This window comes from Etheostoma spectabile, chromosome 4 (genome assembly GCF_008692095.1).
Source record: "Etheostoma spectabile isolate EspeVRDwgs_2016 chromosome 4, UIUC_Espe_1.0, whole genome shotgun sequence".
NCBI lineage: Eukaryota > Metazoa > Chordata > Actinopteri > Perciformes > Percidae > Etheostoma > Etheostoma spectabile.
Window position 1 is genome coordinate 31714813 of NC_045736.1, and position 19921 is coordinate 31734733.

General features: G+C 40.4%; 1 protein-coding gene across 6 annotated transcripts in view; it reads right to left on the minus strand.

The window, feature by feature from the left end:
• Positions 1–19921, minus strand: part of grip2b (glutamate receptor interacting protein 2b) — a 375168-nt gene that overhangs the window by 124602 nt on the left and 230645 nt on the right. For 2 of the 6 annotated variants that reach the window (XM_032514886.1, XM_032514885.1), the window contains exon 1: positions 6710–6813. The exons of the other annotated variants lie outside the window; for them this stretch is intronic. In XM_032514886.1, coding sequence (XP_032370777.1) covers positions 6710–6755 — 46 coding nt within the window. In that variant the 5' untranslated portion in view covers positions 6756–6813. Of the gene's footprint in view, positions 1–6709; positions 6814–19921 lie in introns of those variants that run through there. 6 annotated transcript variants of the gene reach the window in all.

Here is a 19921-nt window from a genome sequence, read left to right on the forward strand (position 1 = left end):
ACTGATAGCTGGTGCCATGGAGGGAAGACGTTCATCTCCACAAACACACTGCCATGCCAAAGAGCTGCTTTTAAATCGGCAATGTGTCGCTTTCAGTGTGTGCTATATTTAGAATATTTTAACTGCTTTACGTCCCCGCCAGACAGCCTTTTCTGATGGGATGCTGATGCTGTTATCTCTGCTTTCTTCAAATACACCCGACTCATTTGACAAAAGCGGTAATTTTACCTCACACAACGCGGAAGTTGCCGGTCTCCTGCTGCCTTTGTCGGTTAGTTTGTGTTGTTGTGTGAGCATAATGAATCTGACACTAACTTTTTAGCGTAAAGCAAAAGAAATAGCCTACGCTAGCTGCTAGTGTAGTAGTTTCCTGCAATGCGTTCCCTGGCATGAGCCGGCAGCCCAGGAGGACCTATTTTATTGAGAACAAATGATTATTTGTATTAATAGAAATCGATTACTGCTAACTTTTATTTTGCTGTACTTGATGACCGTTTTACAAGTCAAATAGCTGACTTCAGTCAGTGATAAGTTGTGATTATATCACAGCTGAGGGGCGTTGTTTGACCTAACTTGAACAACATACCACGGCCTGTCCTAAGCTACTTTTGTAAATATACAGGTTCATAATGTTGATGGATCATCACTTCTGCATCCCACAAAAAAAATGTGATGGAGGGAATGAGAGAGAATGAGAGAGCAATTACTTTAAAGACAGAGGAAAAACAAATGAAAGATGTGATGGGAGTGAAGAAGGAAAGTTGCAAACTCTTCAGGAGGATTGATGTACAGCAAAAAGATGAACTGGTGGCTCAGAATTTAGAGTTGTATTTGTCATCTCAGCTCAACTTCCACTCAGTTTCAGCCGGGTGGACACTCGACTCAGTCGTCAACAAGCCCATTTCCACTGATATTTATTTTAAACAGCTCGCCTCAAATGCACATCTCAATCAGGCATGGAAATCCCCCCCATTCCTCAACACATTCTCACTCCCATCTCATAAAATACAGACGCTTGGTCAGGTGCCTTTGTCGTTGTTATTGACGCTAAGGGAGACATTTAGCGTCATATAACACGCTTGGTCGTCTCCTTTAGCGTCATATAACACGCTTGGTCTTCTCCTTTAGCATCATATAACACGCTTGGTCTTCTCCTTTGGCGTCATATAACACGCCTGGTCTTCTCCTTTAGCATCATATAACATGCTTGGTCTTCTCCTTTAGCGTCTTATAACACGCTTGGTCTTCTCCTTTGGCGTCATATAACACGCCTGGTCTTCTCCTTTAGCATCATATAACATGCTTGGTCTTCTCCTTTAGCGTCATATAACACGCTTGGTCTTCTCCTTAAGCGTCATATAACACGCTTGGTCGGGACAGTTGGCATCCCTTTTGTCGCTGTTAGGTTAATGATAAAAACGTGGAACACAAACCCCGCTCTCCTGGGTGAAAGTCCTGTGTTTTACCCATCCAACCCCCCTATATGTTTATGGCATTTTCTCTGTAACTGGGACAGTTTGGGACTGACTGGTGGGGTTGCTGCGGACAAAGTACCCATGGAGATACACTGGTGAGAACCAATGAAGTTCACGATACTGTATTGTGTCAACAGTTAACTTCATTTAATGGAGTTCAGGGTAAGTTTATTCAGGACGAATATGCTTCACATTTCTCTCTCTCCTAACCCAAAGAGCTGCATCTGTTATCAGCTAATTCAGGGTGTTGACTCACTTAAACCAACCAGATTTTGCCACAATCTCCATGAGCTATTGCATTGTTGCATTCAAACTTTACATCTGTTTTCCTATCTGCTGCTGTCAGTGGTCCCTTTAGGTAACATCGGTGAGACCCTCCTCTGCCCAGCACCAAGGGTCCCTCCATCAGAAGCCCCCGCTCCACATCACATCCATCCTTTATCACCTCCCCCAGTGTCTAGACTCCATCGGGGGGGGGGTATTCCTGTACATCCATGGCGTCAATACCACTACAATTTAACATTGCAATGGAGTCTAATCGCCAAATACTCTGACATATCAACCTATCATGCACCATGTTCATGTTTTCTCTCTTGAATAAAGTCTCTCCTGATTGAAATATTGTATGTGATGTATCCTTCAGGAGACTATTTAGCAGAGGCCCCGCCGCTGCGTCCAGAGCTAAACGCCGCCCTAGATAATTCTGATTGGTTTAGAGAAATGCAAACATACCAGAGTGTTTTTTTTCCTCCTACCCCAGAATGTCTGTGTGTGTGAATGTCACTCCACAGCGCTGTGGAGATGGGTCTGGCAATGGGAGTTCATAAACAGGTTGAAAAACCTTCCCAAAAAGTCTGGCTTCACTTTAAACTGTGCAGTGTTTCCGCCTTAATTGTTTTTGACACATTGTCAAATCCTTTCAGAAGAAACCTTTGCACTTTTATGAAAAGTATTCAATTGATATTTTATACAAAGTTTCACAGCAAAGTTGAAAGTGAGTGATGGACCGACAATCTCAGCATTTTGATTCCCTGGGCAAAGCCCTAGGCAATACAACTCTCCACTGATACTCACAGTGATAATGACAGCAATATGCATACATACATGTATGAAATTAGATCATCATATTAGATTCCACTTTGAGATATCCCGTGAAAACGAAGACAGAGCATGTGGCGCTGCGGCGACATGCTTCCCCGTGGAGGGGAATCTGCAGAACAAGTATCAGCTCCCCAGAGAGAAGAGATGCAGTGTGTCGAGCCACCATGGCTAAGTCAGTCCCTGGGGGTCAGTGTGTGATAGGGTTGATGTGACTTCACACGCAAATCTGCAGGTCTTGGAATCATTAAGCTTCAGAGAGGCTTTGACTTTGAAAAAAAAAAATATCACAGGTTACCTGTAGCCCTTGCAGCTCTACAAAGCAGAGCTACAGCGCGGGATGATAGCAGCTTTGGCAGAATGACTAGAGGGACATGTTTTGTTTTTTTTGAGATTGAACAAAGGGACATTTCTGTAAAAACGGGTTAGATCCTCTTGTCGACAGGAGGGCAACTTCCTTCCGTGCTAGACCATGACATTGAACAGCTGATCTTCTAACCTCCTTATGTGGAGAGGAAAATACAAAAGATAAAGTACCTACAGGGTTTCATCATCTATGACTTCACAGTGCAGGTTTGTGTGAATGTCCCGTAAACAGCAGATGGTTGAGATTTTGTTTCTTACCACAAAACAGGTGCAGCGAAATGCTGTCGCTTCCACTCAGTTTCTTTTCCCATGATACCATATCATGCTTACATATTTAGTTTCCTTAGTCTATTTTACAAGAAGGATTTTTTGAAGGGATTTTCTTGATCTAATGTCATGTTAAAGGTCCCATGGCATGAAAATTTCACTGAGCTTTTTTAACATTAAAATGAGTTCCCCCAGCCTGCCTATGGCCCCCCAGTGACTAGAAATGGTGATAGGTGTAAACCGAGCCCTGGGTATCCTGCTCTGCCTCTGAGAAAATGAAAGCTCAGATGTGCCCATCTAGAATCTTTCTCCTTATGAGGTCATAGGGCAAGGTTACCTCCCCTCTCTCTGCTTTGCCCGCCCAGAGATTCCCCCCCCCCATGAGAGGAGACTCATGGCTTTCAAAGAAGCAAGTGGCAGTGAAACTAAGCACCTCTGCTGCTGGTAGAACTCGTGTCCTGCTCCCCCCCCTGTCTGTCCTTAATTGAGTGAAGCCTGGTGTGCGGAGTCAGGGTTCCAGCTGCAGCTGGTCTACTCTAATCACCTCTGCTTCAATACCCGGTCAACCTACTAGTTCAAAGTTCAAAGTTCAAAGTTCAAAATTTATTGTCATATGCACTTTAGTACAAGTACCACAGCAATGAATACAGTATGGCCCTATTGCACTCTCTCAGCACCAGTCAACAGTAACAATCAATAACAATAATATAGGTTAAAAACATAAAACCATTTACCACCAAAATAAACAGTGGCTAAGTGACAAACACAGACCCCAGCCCTCCTTCCCTGCGCTATCATTCAACAACCTGATTACCTGAGGATAAAAACTATCCCTAAAACTGATGTGCGCGTTGGGATCTGCAACCGTCTCCCTGATGGAAGGGGGAGAAGAGGTTTGTGTGCAGGATGACTAGAATCCTGCATAATACTACGTGCCTTCTTAGTACTACGTTCCAGTAATATGTTGCAACGGTTCAAGTGGACGCCGATGATTTTAGACGCAGTTTTTGACCCCTTTGTCAGAAGATTACGATCATGTGAAGTGTCCTGCCAACCCACACTACAATGTTACCTGTCAATATACTCTCAATTGTACAACGGTGAATTCCTTAATATTAAGAGACATACCATATTTCTTAAGACACCTCAAAATATAGCCTCTGAGGTGCCTTCTTAATGGCACATCTGATAGAAACGACATGTGAGGGAGTCTGAAATATGGATGCCGAATTTAAACGTGTTGACAATTTCAACAGGAGAGTATTCTCCGTCAAGACGACCACGTTAGTCTCGCTGCTGATGCTACCTGTTTGGACCAGTTTTTTTGCGATATTTAATTGTCCTGATTATTCTTTGTCTGCCACAGTTCTGTAACCTGGCTCCTGCTATCCACCACTCCTGCTCTCCACACTGGGTCTCTGGATTATTTAACACGGGCCCTCAGAAACACATGGTTCCCCGGATTCCCATTGGATTTTGGACTTGGCTTTTCCCTGTTGCATCCCCTAACCTGGACATTGGAATAAACCCGTTAAACTATCATTTTTGTCTCTGTGTTGTCTGCATTTGGGTTCAACCTAGTTCCACACGTAACACTAACCCAGAAAATGGTGCCAAATGATGCACAGGGCATGAGTGCATGTGCAGTCATGGCTGTGTGACTCAACTCTGACCTCTTCACCATAATGTCACTGATCTTTAGTGACGCTTCTTCTCCTCTGTCTAGAAGACTGTGTCTTCTAAATGTTACCAGAGTGAGTCCCTTATTATCACACACATCCTGTAATATTAATGTATGAACAGCAGCAGTTCACTCTGAATACTTTATAAGGCGTTCCATTTATTGTGATGAATTTGCAGATATAGTTATTGTGGAAGTCACAGTTTTTACTGCAGATTGAGCAACTTGAATGTCAAAGTTTTTTCTCTTCATCTCTGAGAAGTTACTCCGAATACTCTGGTTTCTATGTTACCGAGAGACATTAGGCTTATGTAATATAAACACCAGATAGAAGAAGTTCATATCAGTGATGTATTTCATACACTGCGTGGCAATAAAGGCAACTTTATCTTGCGCTTCCTGTGGGTATTCAGATTGTTGTTGTTGGGATAGTATTCCCCCGGCAGGCTGCAGTGCGCCCCGACAGGCGATAGGCGGCGTTTTGTCCCCAATTCCCTACTTCTCCACTGCATCTCAAGGCTTTACTTCAAAGTATTAGATCTCCAAATTCATAAATAAATCAGCAGAAGAGGGAGGGAGGGGGAAAAACTGCACATCTCTCCTAAAATCAGAGGCAGAGCGGGCTGGAGGAGCGCCACATGCAAACGGCAAAATGAGCTGTAGAAACGCAAGGATCATAAAAACTCCATGATAAAGAATATATGCAGGAAACATTAAGGAAAGGGAAAAAAACTCAATAAATCCTCTTTTCAGGCCACTTTTAATGAACAGTTTGGCTCTCATAGCAACACAGCGTCAATAGAAAAAACTAAGAATGTCATAGAGATACTATTAAAGACACAATTCCATAAAGTATAATTTAAAAGTCCTTTAGTCCATATTGGGTTATTAACATTAAAACGTAGATTCCGTATAAAACACATGACTACGTTCTTTTTAGGAAATGAGTGACTTTTGAGGACAAAAGTCCCCAATAGGAAAATTGTATAGAGTTATTACGGCACACAATCAATTTACTTCATTCCATAATGTCACCATAACTCACAATTGATCACAAAGTGCAGCCAAACATCTTTCCAAAAACACTTTTGATATAGTTAAAAATAGTGTCTAGCACTGGAACGTCATCATGAACTATCTTATTGAGTAGCACACAGGCACTTAATATAGAAATATTATACTACTAATAGTGACTTGTTGGTATATGCATGTCAATTTAAAGCAAAAAATCCAAATTACCATTTCGCTATTCACAAAGGAGACTCATAAGAAAATTGAAAACATGCACAGCCCTATCATTAAAAAGATGATTTAACATAGTACAAACACAGTGAACTGGTAATCAATACCACACAGGCATTCAGTCGATACAGAAGCATTATAGAACTTATTATAATTCATCTGTAAGCGAATTACACAAAGCAAGAGTTCTTTAAGAGATACTAAAACTATTTTTGGAGGTGATGACATTAAGCCCCATGGGTAAAAGATTCCTCTCTCAGATACAAAAAAACACCGCTTTATACTGCTTGTCTCCTGTCTGTGATGACTGACGAAAAAAAACAATGCCGCCTGTCCGTCACGATAGAAATGCACGCCTGATGGGGAAATATTTGGCTGCTCGCAGCCCACAACAAAGCATCAAGTACATGAGAGATCAGTGACTGATGGATGGTGATGGATGGCAGCTGACGTGCGGAGGGAGAAAGGCCTGGGGCAAATCGGGAGCTTCAAGTGGCAGCAATAAGCGCAAAATAATAAACCAATGGGTATGATGACGAAGAGAAAAAAAACGCTTTTTGTTGTCTTTTTTTTTTTTTACCTTTCTGGAGGAGCCTTCTTTTCAAAATAGCCTGAAGAAAAAGCATTTTCCACACCGGTTGCAGACTGGATGGGTAATTCTCTCCTCATGGAAGAGCAGAGGATGAAGAGGGAGGAACAACTTTTGTGTGCAAGCACCCCTCTCTCTCTCTCTCTTGCTCTCTCTTTCTCTGTCTGTCTCTCTCTCTCCCTCTCCTCCTCTATCTCTGTTTGCTCTCTCAAAGGGACTCCCTCACTGATGACACCAGCTGAACTGTAGGCTGCCTGTGTGTGTGTGTGTGTGTGTGTGTGTGTGTGTGTGTGTGTGTGTGTGTGTGTGTGTGTTTTAACACACTCCTCAGAAGAAAACAGGAAGAAAAAAAAAGAAGCCGTCTCTGTAATCGACTTTAATCTTAGTGTGGTGCTTCCAGTCTGCTACTGATATTTGTGTTATTCCACGTTCTCCTCCTCGTTTTCTTTATGCACTAATTTAATTACAGATTCTCTCTCTCTCTCTCTCGCCCTCTTCATCTCTCACTTTCTTTCCTGATTATGCAAAAAAAAAATTGTAGCTCCAAGCCTTCGGGACTTTTGATGCCCTAGTTTTTTTTTCTTCTTCAGAGTCTGTGTCTTGTGGGCCTGCATGTGCATGTGAAGCAGTTCTGTGTGTGTGTGTGTGTGTGTAAAGGCCGTTGAAAGTGTAGCCAAAAGATGAAAGCTGCCACAACTGAAACCCACTACGACTTATTTCTCAGCCCCCCCGTTGGTTGGTGATCATAAGGTGACCGATGTCAGTTGAAGTGACATGAAACCAAGACAAACTCTCACATGTGTCCCATCCCTCCATCCTACATACATTAACCGATGAGTCCTGGTCCTGGAGCGTGCCTCACCATACATTGAGCAAAAGGCAGAGGCCCATCCTAAAAGGCACAAATGTAGCTGGGCTAAGGTTTGCAACTACTACCAATACAGCAAACCAGTCCCTCTTAAGCATAACAACATACGGGTTCCTCTAATGATGCTGGGTTCTCACAACCTTCTACCCATGAAAGTGCCCTGGAACGGCAGTCTAACCTGTAACTTACTACCCGTGAACGCCTACCAGATAATTGTACTCCCAGTTACATTTTTGACGTCACACACACACATGAACAACAATGTCGACCCCTGTTGATGCTGTACAGACGCCGGTGATTAACGGTGAGAAACAGAAAAAAAAGACGTACATGTAATGTGATGTAATCTGATGTATACTTTATTTCACTTTATGAAATGGAAATTACAATTTAGACTCTGTTGTCAGGTACTGAGCATGTGTGTGTAGTTCAAGCCTGTGTGTAATGTGTGCAATAACACATTGCTAGAGTGTAAATTGTAATGTCCCCTCGCGGGACTAATAAAGTAAACATTATTATTATTACCTATACATGTACTAATGGAGAGATGTCAGAGTGTGTGGGGGGGGGGGGGCTGCCCATGGAAAGGCGCCCCGAGCAGTTGGGGGTTCGTTGCCTTGCTCAAGAGCACCTTGACAGTGCCCAGGAGGTGAACAGCTACCAGTCCACCACCATACTTTGGTCTGTGTGTGGACTTGAACCGGCAACCCTCTGGTTCCAACCCAACTCCTTTCGGACTGAGCTACCGCCCCCCCGAAATAGATGAACAGGCAATGTGAAGTAATTCCTCACATTGTAATCAAAACAATATACATGTGATTGTGTATTACTACAGGTTATGTTTATTAAATGAAGCCCAAAATATGTCAACGACTAGAAATCGCTAGTATCAGCTAGTGCTAGATAACGTCAAGTAGCCGCTAGCTAACGCTAGCTAGAAGGGTTTGTTGGGATTTTGCCTGGAACGCTTCCACGTCCTGAGTCGTGAGACTTAAAGTCGTAACTTACGAACTTAAAACTGTGTTTGGCACGCAGCTTAAGCCCTGGAGGAGATTTTTCTGTCCTCATATCTAAACCACAGATTGGGAGTCGTGGTTTTCAACATAAATGTTGTGGTTTTAAACACGTCTTTAACGTTGTGAACCGGTTGGAGGGTGGTTATTTTTTTTCACAAAAACTACTTGTTCATGTTTTGGAAAAAAAACGTGGTTTGGCTTAAAATCAGACGTTACTTCACTTCCGGTTACGATGCTGAACGTGCAATTTCCTTTTATCTCAAACGGGACTCGAACCCCCCCCTCTCCCAGGTGAAAGTCCGGTTGGTTTGACCCATCCACCTCCCCAACCTTCCTCCTGACACAACAATGTGGCACTTATATCTTACTTCCTGCTTTGCTCCCATCATAATTACAATGGCCACCGTCATTATTAACACAGATATAGGTCATAATTGCTTATGAACAAACAACCAATGGGGGCCTTTCCTTGGGATCTGACATATGTCTCCTGTAGGAGGTAACAGGTTGGATGGACCACCACATTGTACAAGAGACTGTGTAAGAAGGAGAGGTACTGCACCACCTGATGGCTCTATGTATATCTAAACATGGACATCTATAAATAATATATCTGTACGTATTTGTACTACTACTAGTACTTTTGTAATATTACTTGTATCATGGTCACACTCCAGTATAATTTATATCATGGTTACTTACTTATTTAATTGCATATTATTCTATCCAATTTAATTTCACCTCACTTAATTACATTGCAATATTTTTCGTTCTATGGCCACCTCACTTTACTTTAAAATACTTTTTAGACGTTTTATATAATGCCACTTTTCAGTTTGTGCACATTATCTGTTCATTTGCTTTTTAATGTGGAAACTCTGCTGCTGTCACAAGGGAATTTCCCCATTACGGGATGAACGAAGTATTCTCTTATCTTATCTTGTCTTTAGCTGTAGGTGAAAAATATCCCTCTGAAATACAAACTAATCTGCAGAGGGAAACATTTCCATGAAGGTTGGGAAGTATTCAGAGAGTTTGGCTTTGGGTCCAGAACACAGTGACTCGGAGGCGCATCTTTTACCTGGAGGTGTTTACTCCAGGTGTGTTAGTACACTTCTAACACATACCCTCAAGGTTAAAAAGGGTTGCAAGCCCTATGTTGTTCAGCCGTAATGGATGTGAACCCCTCACCCCCGCCCCCCCCATAAAACTCCCTCAAAGCTGAGAGTCAGCAATTTCCCCTCCTCGTACTGCATGTGTTTCACATCAGATCCTGGAGTGCTGCAGTAGAGCGAATATATTGAAAAACATCTAGATCACAGCTGTAAGGAGTAATCCAGTAATTGGTTAGTTGTTTATTATTAAATTATTCACCAACTATTTTGATAAGCCATTAATCCATATGAGTCATTTTTTTAATAAAAGAGCTCTCTGATCCCAGCTTTTTAAATGTGAATGTGTTTCTAGTGTCTTGTCTCCTCTGTGACAGTAAACTGAGTGTCTTTGAGTTGTGGACAAAACGAGACATTGGAGGACATCCCCTTTGGCTTTGGGAAACACATCGTTACAACTAATCCATTCATCCAGAAAAATATTGACAACAAAAATAATCGTCAGTTGCAGCTCTACATCACTGCAGTAAATTCATATGTTCATGTGGTCTAGTTTTACATGCTTACTATTAATATGTATTTAATTGAATACGTGGGGCGCCCGGAGAGCTCAGTTGGCAGGGTAGGTGCCCAGATATAGAGGTCTACCCCTCAGCACAGCGGGTCTTGGTCCAGCTCAGACCTGCGGCCCTTTGCTGTTGAGGTTTGTGTGTTTTAGAAAACCTTTATTGTCATTATACACATGTGCAGTACCTGTGCAACGAGATTGAAGAAACCCCTTCAACACGAAATATAAAAATATAAAGTATCAAAATATAAAGTGTAGGTAGTGCAGAAAAAAAAGAGAAAGAAGAGGGGCTCCACAGTCCTGAGAGCACCTATGTACTGTACATATATACATATACATATACATATATACACATATATGCAAAACTATAGTTTGGTGTATCAAACCTCCTGAGTATTAAATATTGCACAGTACTGAGATTAAGTGATTGAGTATTAAAAATTGCAATGGTTAAATAATAAATAGTGCACTGTAGTAAATTGCACATGATTCCAGTGTCCTTTTAGGTATTATACATCAGTATGGTTTTGTCTTTAACGTATTCCTGGACGTCTTTACCTGCTGTTTTTTGCTGTGTTAAGGATTTGTCTTAATTAAATAGTCAAGCTCTGTTTTGCCTACAGCCTCTGTCCTTGGGTCCTACATTCTCTAAAGCTCGTGACATTTGCTGCATGTCAATCCCCCCCTCTCTCTCCCCTTTCATGTCTTCAGCTGTCCTGTCAATAAAGGCCCAAAAAATGATCTTGAAATTGAATACAAACAACATTTGCACATCATTTGGACTACAGTGATTGACAGTTGTGGGAGTAAACCATACAAACAAACCATACAATCATAGGCAGGTTGCCAATCCCCTAAAAAACAAGTAAATTCAGTTTGAAATGAGCCACTTATCCACCCAACATGTTTGAAACGTGTACACATCTGGGAATTGATACACAGAAAGTAAACGAAGATAGATAGATAAGAGCTTCAGGTCTAAATGCTGAACTTCAGCACCACGGACAGCTACAAGCAACCGTAGACTGTATAAAAGATTCCTTCCCCTTCCTCTCCCCCGCTACTTAGGGTCACAGGGAGGTGAAACCTAAATTTCCCAACATGCACCGTGCAGTGGGCAGAAGACAAGGCTGCTGGGACATCACAGGTTTTACACACTCAGGCTAAACCCCGATGTACACACTCAAAACCTCCTGCTGAGTCCACAAGGGCTTAGAACTGTGCCACTGCCCAATCACACAGTGCTTAAAGGCTCTGCTAGGAACTTTGGGAGAATTCAATGTAGGTCTGCAACACTGTACACATTTTAGAGGCAATTGTCCATAATTTAGGAGACTCTGCATGGAAATCTGGATTTCAAAAAAACACTGCAAGCTTAACTGAAAACAGAAGCGTTTTAGTTGCGTTTAGCTCTAATAATATATAATTTCTGTATCCATCAAGCTGGAACTTCTGGGACCCCAATTCAAAGGAGCCTCAAACCTGCATTATATCTCACTTCCAAAAAGTGTTTTCCACGTTTTCTTCTTCAACTTTGGCCCTCTGACTGTGTTTTAACCCTTTATCAAAGTAAGTACGTTGGTCGCCTAGCAATGACTTGTTTAGCGTTCTGCCAACCAAGCTGGCTAACTAGCGGTAGCATTAGCTGGTAACTTAAAATAGTGTGTCTCAATTTGGATACTTCTGTGAGTACATACCATGTACTACACTTTGTACACTATGTAGTCAAGTGTGTAGTGTGTACATTTTGACAGGGTAGGGTTGTCTCAAATCGCACACAGCTGAAAAGACCGTACATGAATATGGTCACTTCTGGCTCCAAACATCTTTACCTTTGTCTTAAAAATAAGAATTAAAATAAACTATAAAAACACATGAAGTGCTTAGCAACACACCAAAAGGAAAAACAATATCTATGAAGTGCAAATAGTATGTGTAATTTGTCTGAAAAAGACTAATTTTCCCCACCGCTCATTCAATTGTAAATACATTCCTGCATATATTATATATTTTGTATTGCAAGACAACAAATACACAACATATGTACTCTATATACACAATTAAGATGTATTAACTGTTAAAATGCCAACTCCTGGGTTTAAAAAAAACGGCAATCCACAAACCAATGGGTGATGTCACTGATTTTATGTCTTTTATTTTTAGTCTGTGGTATGCATGGTACACATACATGGTATTTTGAATCTTCAGACAACTGTTTTAGATGCATTCCAAACCCATGTCTATCAAAGTTTGAGATTAGAATGAATCACATAAATGTCCAAAGATGTGGTATATTTATTAAACAGTGCTATTATTTAAATATATGAAAACATAGAAGCATTGATTCTTTGCTGTCCCTTCTATAGCATCTAAAGCCTTCTAGCAGTCTCTGTCACCAGTGAGTCTGGAGGTCACAATTCAACTAAAGACAAACTCTCAAAATCAAAATTGGGAGGGCAACAACTGCCAGCCCCCCCACAGCAGAGGAACAATATATGTCTATATCCACAGACTTGTACTTCACCTACCGATATGTACAAACAGTAAATAGATTTTTTTTTCCATCCTCCAAGCTGTCAAAGCAGTAGAAGGCTGCAGACGCACCATGAAGCTCCAGAAAGCAGGGCATTACTATGAAGAAGCAAATGTTTTCCATAAACAACGCCTGGGTAAGATAAGGTAGAAAGAAAATATATATATATATATATATACATAGTCACTGGGATTTGCAGCGCTGTCACAGAGAGAAGTTTCATAAGTTTCTGCCTCGGGAAATCTTTTCGTGTCTCCATGTGTCACCAGTGACATATCTGAGGCGAGGGGAACACAGAATATAAGAAACAAAAAAAAAAAAAGCTACCACAGCAGCTTTTGATTTGATATCCACCATTGCACACCAGCGACACAAAAAAAGAAGGATTGTGCAATAGATAAAAAAGTATAATGCGTTAAAGTTATATGTGTACTTTTGGCTGGTAACGGCTTAACAGTATAGATCCAATACATTTTATAAATACTTTATAATTCTATTTTCACCAATGGCAGGCCATGTGTTGCACTAAATGTTAATGTGTAAACCACTGTGATCACTGGTTCCAAATTAAAGCTATAGTGCGTAGTTTCTGCCGCCCCCATGAGGAATTCTACGTAATGACAGCAACACTGACGTTGCATCCGCATGATACAAGCCTTCCGTGATCGCACACCACCCCCACCCCTCCTCCACGCAGTTACATGTAACCAAGGAGGACATTAAAAAAACATGATGGACTCTTCCTTTGAGTTTCTATCACTCAACTCAAAGAGTTGAATTCAACGGAAGTTAATTGTCATTATGCAAGTGCAACGGGAGAGAATTCTTCACAACACAAAAGCATAGATATGATGGAAATAGGAAGTAACTTGACATTAACCTTTGTGTTGTCTTCCCGTCAAATTTGAAAATCAACACTTTGATGTTTTGCTTTTTAATCAATGCTTTTAACTTGTTCTTATGTTTTTGTCACTTTTTTTCAACACTTTTTTTTAATGTTTTTTTGACATTTAACACTACTCAACACTAACTTATTACCTTAGTTTTACAGTTATTTCTGGAATTTATGGTCAATAAACCCAATTTTTTGGAAATTATACCGAATGTTTGAGTTAGAAAAGCAGAAATTAGGAATTATTTAGATAAATATTAAAGGAATGGATGTTGATGGATAATCACAGACTGGAATATGTCAACTTTTACTCAATACTATTTTAAAAACACTTCAATTGTTTTTCAAATGCTATAAAATTGAATAAGACCCAAAATTAATGAAAGTAGAGATTTGTACTTTCCAAAGAGCGTTGTGTGGAATCATTCATGTTATTTTGGGGAATTATAAAGAACACTGATGTAGGAAAACAGGTCAATTTGACCCGAGGACAACAAGAGGGTAAAACAGCCTTCATTATGCCTTTTTAGGGGGGGCATTTCCTGTATGTCATAGATATGTAAAGTCCATAAAAAAACACATTTCACTAAAAATTGAGCTTTCTCTGACACAGACTTGTGCTGGCGAGACAATACTGTCATCTCTCTTCTACAGAAGGTTTCTAGATTGGTCAGTTTTTGGAAAAAGAGTTGCAAAGGGTATCTCAAAAGTCACTGAAAAACATTGGCAATTGGGGCGTGTGACGTCTTTTGCGCATATGGGATAGCTTTAATGACACACACATACAAACAAAGGTTCTCCAATATATAGTTAGATTAATGTTTTCTGTCAATTTAAGCACCAGTTGGCCTAAGAAACTCACATGTCTTACAATATAATGTACATATCATCACTGGCACGAGCAGTTAAATTGTTCAAAAATCACCACAGAGATGAACCAAAACCTTCTTACTCTTGCCTTGACAAAACCATGACATGCTCAGACATTTAGTGTTTGTTGCAGGGATATTGCATTAGGTTCCTGCATGATGCAATCAATTCATTAATGTACAGTGTGCTCTAAGCACAAGTTGTTGTTTTCAATTCCACTTGCTAATTTCCTCAATTCTTTTCAACTAAAGCCAGTGGATTTCAACTGGTGTGTTCACTTGTCGCTGGTCGCAGAGGCGCTGTCACCTCCTTAAGTGTCAAGAAAGTTCTCCCCATCCGAGGGAAAAGGTCTTTTCATCTTTTGCCGTGTCAACAGTGAAGCGTTTGAAGGGAGCCGTCCTCGGAGAGAAAGGATGTGGAAGTCTGCCGGCACCGACTCCCGCTGCGTGGTTTTCATCACTCGTCTGCTAGAAGAGAGCGTGACCTCCGACTTCACGCTAGAAATTGGTAGTTTGATGTTTTATCTCTCTCTCTCTCTCTCTCTCTTCCGTTTAGGTTGGATATAACTTTGGAATATTTCTTTGATCTACTAAGGTCCACTTCTCACATGGGTCACAAGACGTGACAATACAGGTCTGACATAGTTCTGTACATACTCAATGTGGTACAGCAGCCGTATAGGTGATGACTCAAAACTAGTTTTTGACACAGAGAAAGTGAGAAATATGCATTTTAGAATTTTGCAGATTCATAATATATATACGTAATGTCCTGAAAACAATATGATATACTGGCGAATTATAATTAATGATGACGCATAAATAAATAATTCTGAGATACTAGAGGTGTGACGAGTTCTCGACAACACTCATTAAACGAGACAAGGTTTCTCGTTGAGGTAAAAACGTCTCTCGCAATGTCAATAGAGCAGCAGAGTTTAGTGTTATAGTCCTGCATATATTATATATTTTGTATTACAAGATAACAAATACAAAAATACAACAAATACACACTATATATAGATAGTTCGATAGATAGATAGATAGACAGATGACAAAAAAGTTGCATGTAAAAGCTTTTGTTAGAATGTTAGAGACCACCCCTATGGGTTACTATTTCTTATTTCATGGGCCATTTGGGATGTTTGGGGTAATGCATATCTAATAATAATAATAATAATAATAATAATAAAAATGAAAAGAAATGAATGTCAACAGTCAGAGCTTCGAAGCATTTGGGTAAGCCCTAGAGTCACGTTATGTCAAAGGGACCTGATTTGGTTTCAGTGACTATTGGACCTTTAGATACCAATCACCCTGTTAGTGTGTACACTTAGGCCCCGGTCAGCATCTGGTTAGTCTGGATTGATGACAATTCATTTCACCGGATAATCGCCAGAACATGTCTAACTCCTGTCCTTTTGGAAAACAACAACAGACTCCGAGCTAAAAAGCTAAATGCTAAAAATGGCAAGTTTTGAAGAAAATTGGGATTGGGTGACAAGGCAGGCCTGCTCAGTTCTTCCAGGGACTGATTGGTGTTTCCTCTCAAACTGAACGTTTTGGGACAGATTGGTGGGGTTGCCATGGACGAAGTACCGACGGTGATACACCGGTAAGAGCCAATGAGGTGTAACCATGTATCAGCTGATTTAAATAGCTCAGGTTACTGTATTTTGTGAACAGTTAACTTCATTTAATTTTGTATGGGGAGTTTGGGTCGTTTCCAACAAAACTAGTTCCCTTAGAGACTATTTAGCTGAGCCACCGTGACTGTGTCCAGAGCGTAGTCCCGCCCAAGGCGATTATCATTGGATTACAGAATTGCCAAATAAATAAATTATAAACCAAAGTATTTTTTTTCCCCTATCTCCACATGTACTTGTTGTAGCCAGACCTTCCTCCACAGCAGATGTGCAGATAGGTCTGGCAATGCGAGACTAGCATCTGGTCATAACCAGATCCAAGAGCTCTCATATTTCTTTTCCCTCTCATTCTCTCGGACAGCTGAAGCCAACACATGGCTCCTGTTTGACCTCATTACTATCAGCCTTCTTCAGCAACGTTTCGACTGGCAGCACACTGGAGCACACACAACACACAAGATAAACAGTTTGGGTACTAGAACAGCCATGTCACAATCATTCCTATAATATATTCATCTTCATGCTCATCATCATCATCATCATGACGGCCAACAAACTGCAGAGTAATCAGGATGTCATTGTCAAGACTAACAGCCTTATTTTCACTATCTAAGTCATTACCATTGTCACCACCACCAGTGGTGGCATTTAAATAGCCGTCTTCAAAGCCTAACACACTCTCTATTTCTATGCCGATACGTGTCTTCTACAGAGGAAGGTTTTTGGGCTGTCCTGGGTTGACCCCATTGTCCGAGACCTGGTTCAAAGTCAGATGGATATGGCTGACACATCAGTTGTAAGATGAGTTCAAAGACGCACTCCTGATGTTTCCTACATTTATCTAAACACAGCTTGTCTTCCCCGAGGTATTTGTCCACCAGAGCAACGTGAATGAGTCCTACAGAAATGCAAAGTTGTGCATAGAGTACAAAGACAGACAGCACCAGGTGACTGGAAGACAAAAGTACAAAATACTTTATTGCATGTCTCTGTACCACTAGACTGCTCCCACAACCTCTACATATGGCACATACTCAGTAGTGGAAAGTAACTGAGTACATTTTCTTAAGCACTGTACTTAAGTACAAATTTCAGGTACTTTTACTTTACTTGAGTCTTTTCTTTTCTGCCACTTTCTACTTTGCTACATTTCAGACAGAAATATTGTACTTTTTACTCCGCTACATTCATCTGACAGCTTCAACCCTCCTGTTGTCCTCGGGTCAAATTTGACCCCTTTAAAAAAAAAGTATAAATCTGAAATATGAGTTTCTTTTTAACCAAATAATCACAAAAAAATGGATTGGATTCCATACAATGCTCTTTGCAAATACAACTGATCACTTTCCTTCCTCTGATCTTAACTAGTAGTCAAAATAATTCATATTTTCTGCTTTTCAACTCAAACATAAGGTATAATTCTATATAAATCAGGGTTATTGATCCAATATACAAAAACTGACTAACTGCATCAAACAAATTAACGACTGGATGTGCCAGAACTTTCTGATATTAAATGAAGGAAAAACTGAGGTAGTTGTTTTTGGAAAAAAAGAACCGATTAAAAGTCTGCCGCTCAGCTTCAAACAACAATGTAAAACAACAGACAAAGCCAAAATCTTGGTGTAGTCATGCCTCAGACCTGAACTTTAACAGCCACATTAAGACAATAACAGTCAGCCTACTATCACCTAAAGACATATCAAGGGTTAAAGGACTTATGTGTCAAGGACTTGGAAAAACTGGTCCATGCTTTCATCTTCAGTAGACTTGACTACTGTAACGGGGTCTTTACAGGTCTCCCTAAAAAATCAATCAGACAGCTGCAGCTGATTCAGAACGCTGCTGCTCGATCCTCACTAAACCAAAGACTGGATCACATCACTCCAGTCCTCACTAAGACCAAGAACTGGATCACATCACTCCAGTCCTCACTAAACCAGAGACTGGATCCATCACTCCAGTTCTGAAGTCTTTACACTGGCTTCCTGGTCTCAAAGAATTGATTTCAAAATACTCTTGCTAGTTTATAAATCCCTTAACGGTTTAGGTCCAAAATACATTTCTGATCTGCTACTACACTATGACCCCCAAGACCTCTCAGTTCATCTGGGACAGGTCTACTTTCTGTCCCCAGAGTCAGAACTAAACAGGGTGAAGCAGCTTTCAGTTTCTATGCTCCTCATATCTGGAATAAACTCCCAGAAACCTGCAGATCGCTGCTACTCTCAGTTCTTTTAAATCAAGGCTAAGACCTTTCTTTTTGATGCTGCCTTTCTTTAAATGAATGCTCATTCTTTCTTACGCTGCACTGTAACTTTTATTCTTGTGTTTTATGTGTCCTAATGTTTCTATTTGGTTTTTAACTGTCTATTATGTGTCTTATTGATTTTTAATGCTTATGACTTTTAACTGTTTGTACTTGTGTTTTATCTGTTTTAATGATTTTGTGTAAAGCACTTTGAATTGCCCTGTTGCTGAAATGTGCTCTACAAATAAAGCTGCCTTGCCAAAAAGCTGCCTTGAATTCCAAAAAGCACTAGTAGTAAAACCAGTGGTAGTAAGGTAGTGTTTGTGAAAACTAAAAACAAAGTCTAAGAAAGAGACAAAAATGTCAAATTGTTGTCAGTTTTTGACGCAGGAGGACAACACAAGGGTTAGTAACTTTACAAATTAAGTTTGTATTGAGTTTTGCTCTCACACACATGTAGTTTATCAATATGATGTTATATGATAAATGAAATGGCCTAAAAGTCCATCTGAAATGATTAAACCATTTGACACGCAACAGTTTGGTTCGTTTCCAATTTATAAAATGTGAGGGTTTATCTGCATCTAGTACTTTTATTTTTAATACTTTAGGTACATTTTCCTGCTGATACTTACATACTTTTACTTAAGCAACATTTTCAATGCAGAACTTCTACTTGTAACAGAGTATTATCACACTGTCCTACTAGGACTTTTTGTTAAGTAAAGGATTTTAATACTTCTTCCACCACTGCACCTGTGCACTAGGGTTCAGGTTGAACTATTGCAATATTACATTTTCTTTCATCCCTGTAGAAGTCCCCCACCTATTCCTCAGAAAAACTCCAATGGTTGCCAGCTGCTGCTGGGGATTTGACACATTCTCTAGGACTGAACTATAGTACCAAGCTCCAGAGAGCTACATAGTTGGAAAGAATTCTCCGTGGGTTTATCACTCCAAATGAAAACTTTTGCATTACACATTTTATAAATCCTCTAAGACCTTCTAGTTCACAAACACGCACAGATTAATTTTGCTGTGAATGTGTTGCATTCCATTCTCTGAAAAAGTCTGAACAAAGCTTCTCTCATCTGTCTTAACTGGTATCATGAATTTTTACAGTGTTTTCTGCCTTGGAGATTTATCTGGACAAAACTACCTTGAACCAATCCTTCTCTCATTTGGTGTCCCTTTATAATCCATCTACTCGCATCATTGAAGTTAATGAAGCGATTGTTAAAAAAGGTACAGAATATGTACTTGTGTGTACCAATAGGACTTTAGAACCTAGTGAACTGAACCCTGCTTTGTGTCACTTTGTTTTCCAAGATCTCATAACTGCTTTCAGTATCAACTCTCACAGGTCAAGCTAGAAGATGATAGTGTTGTGGTCTGCTGTCCTCCCCCAACCTTTGGCGTGCTTTTTCTCTGTTTGTTTTGTCTGTTGT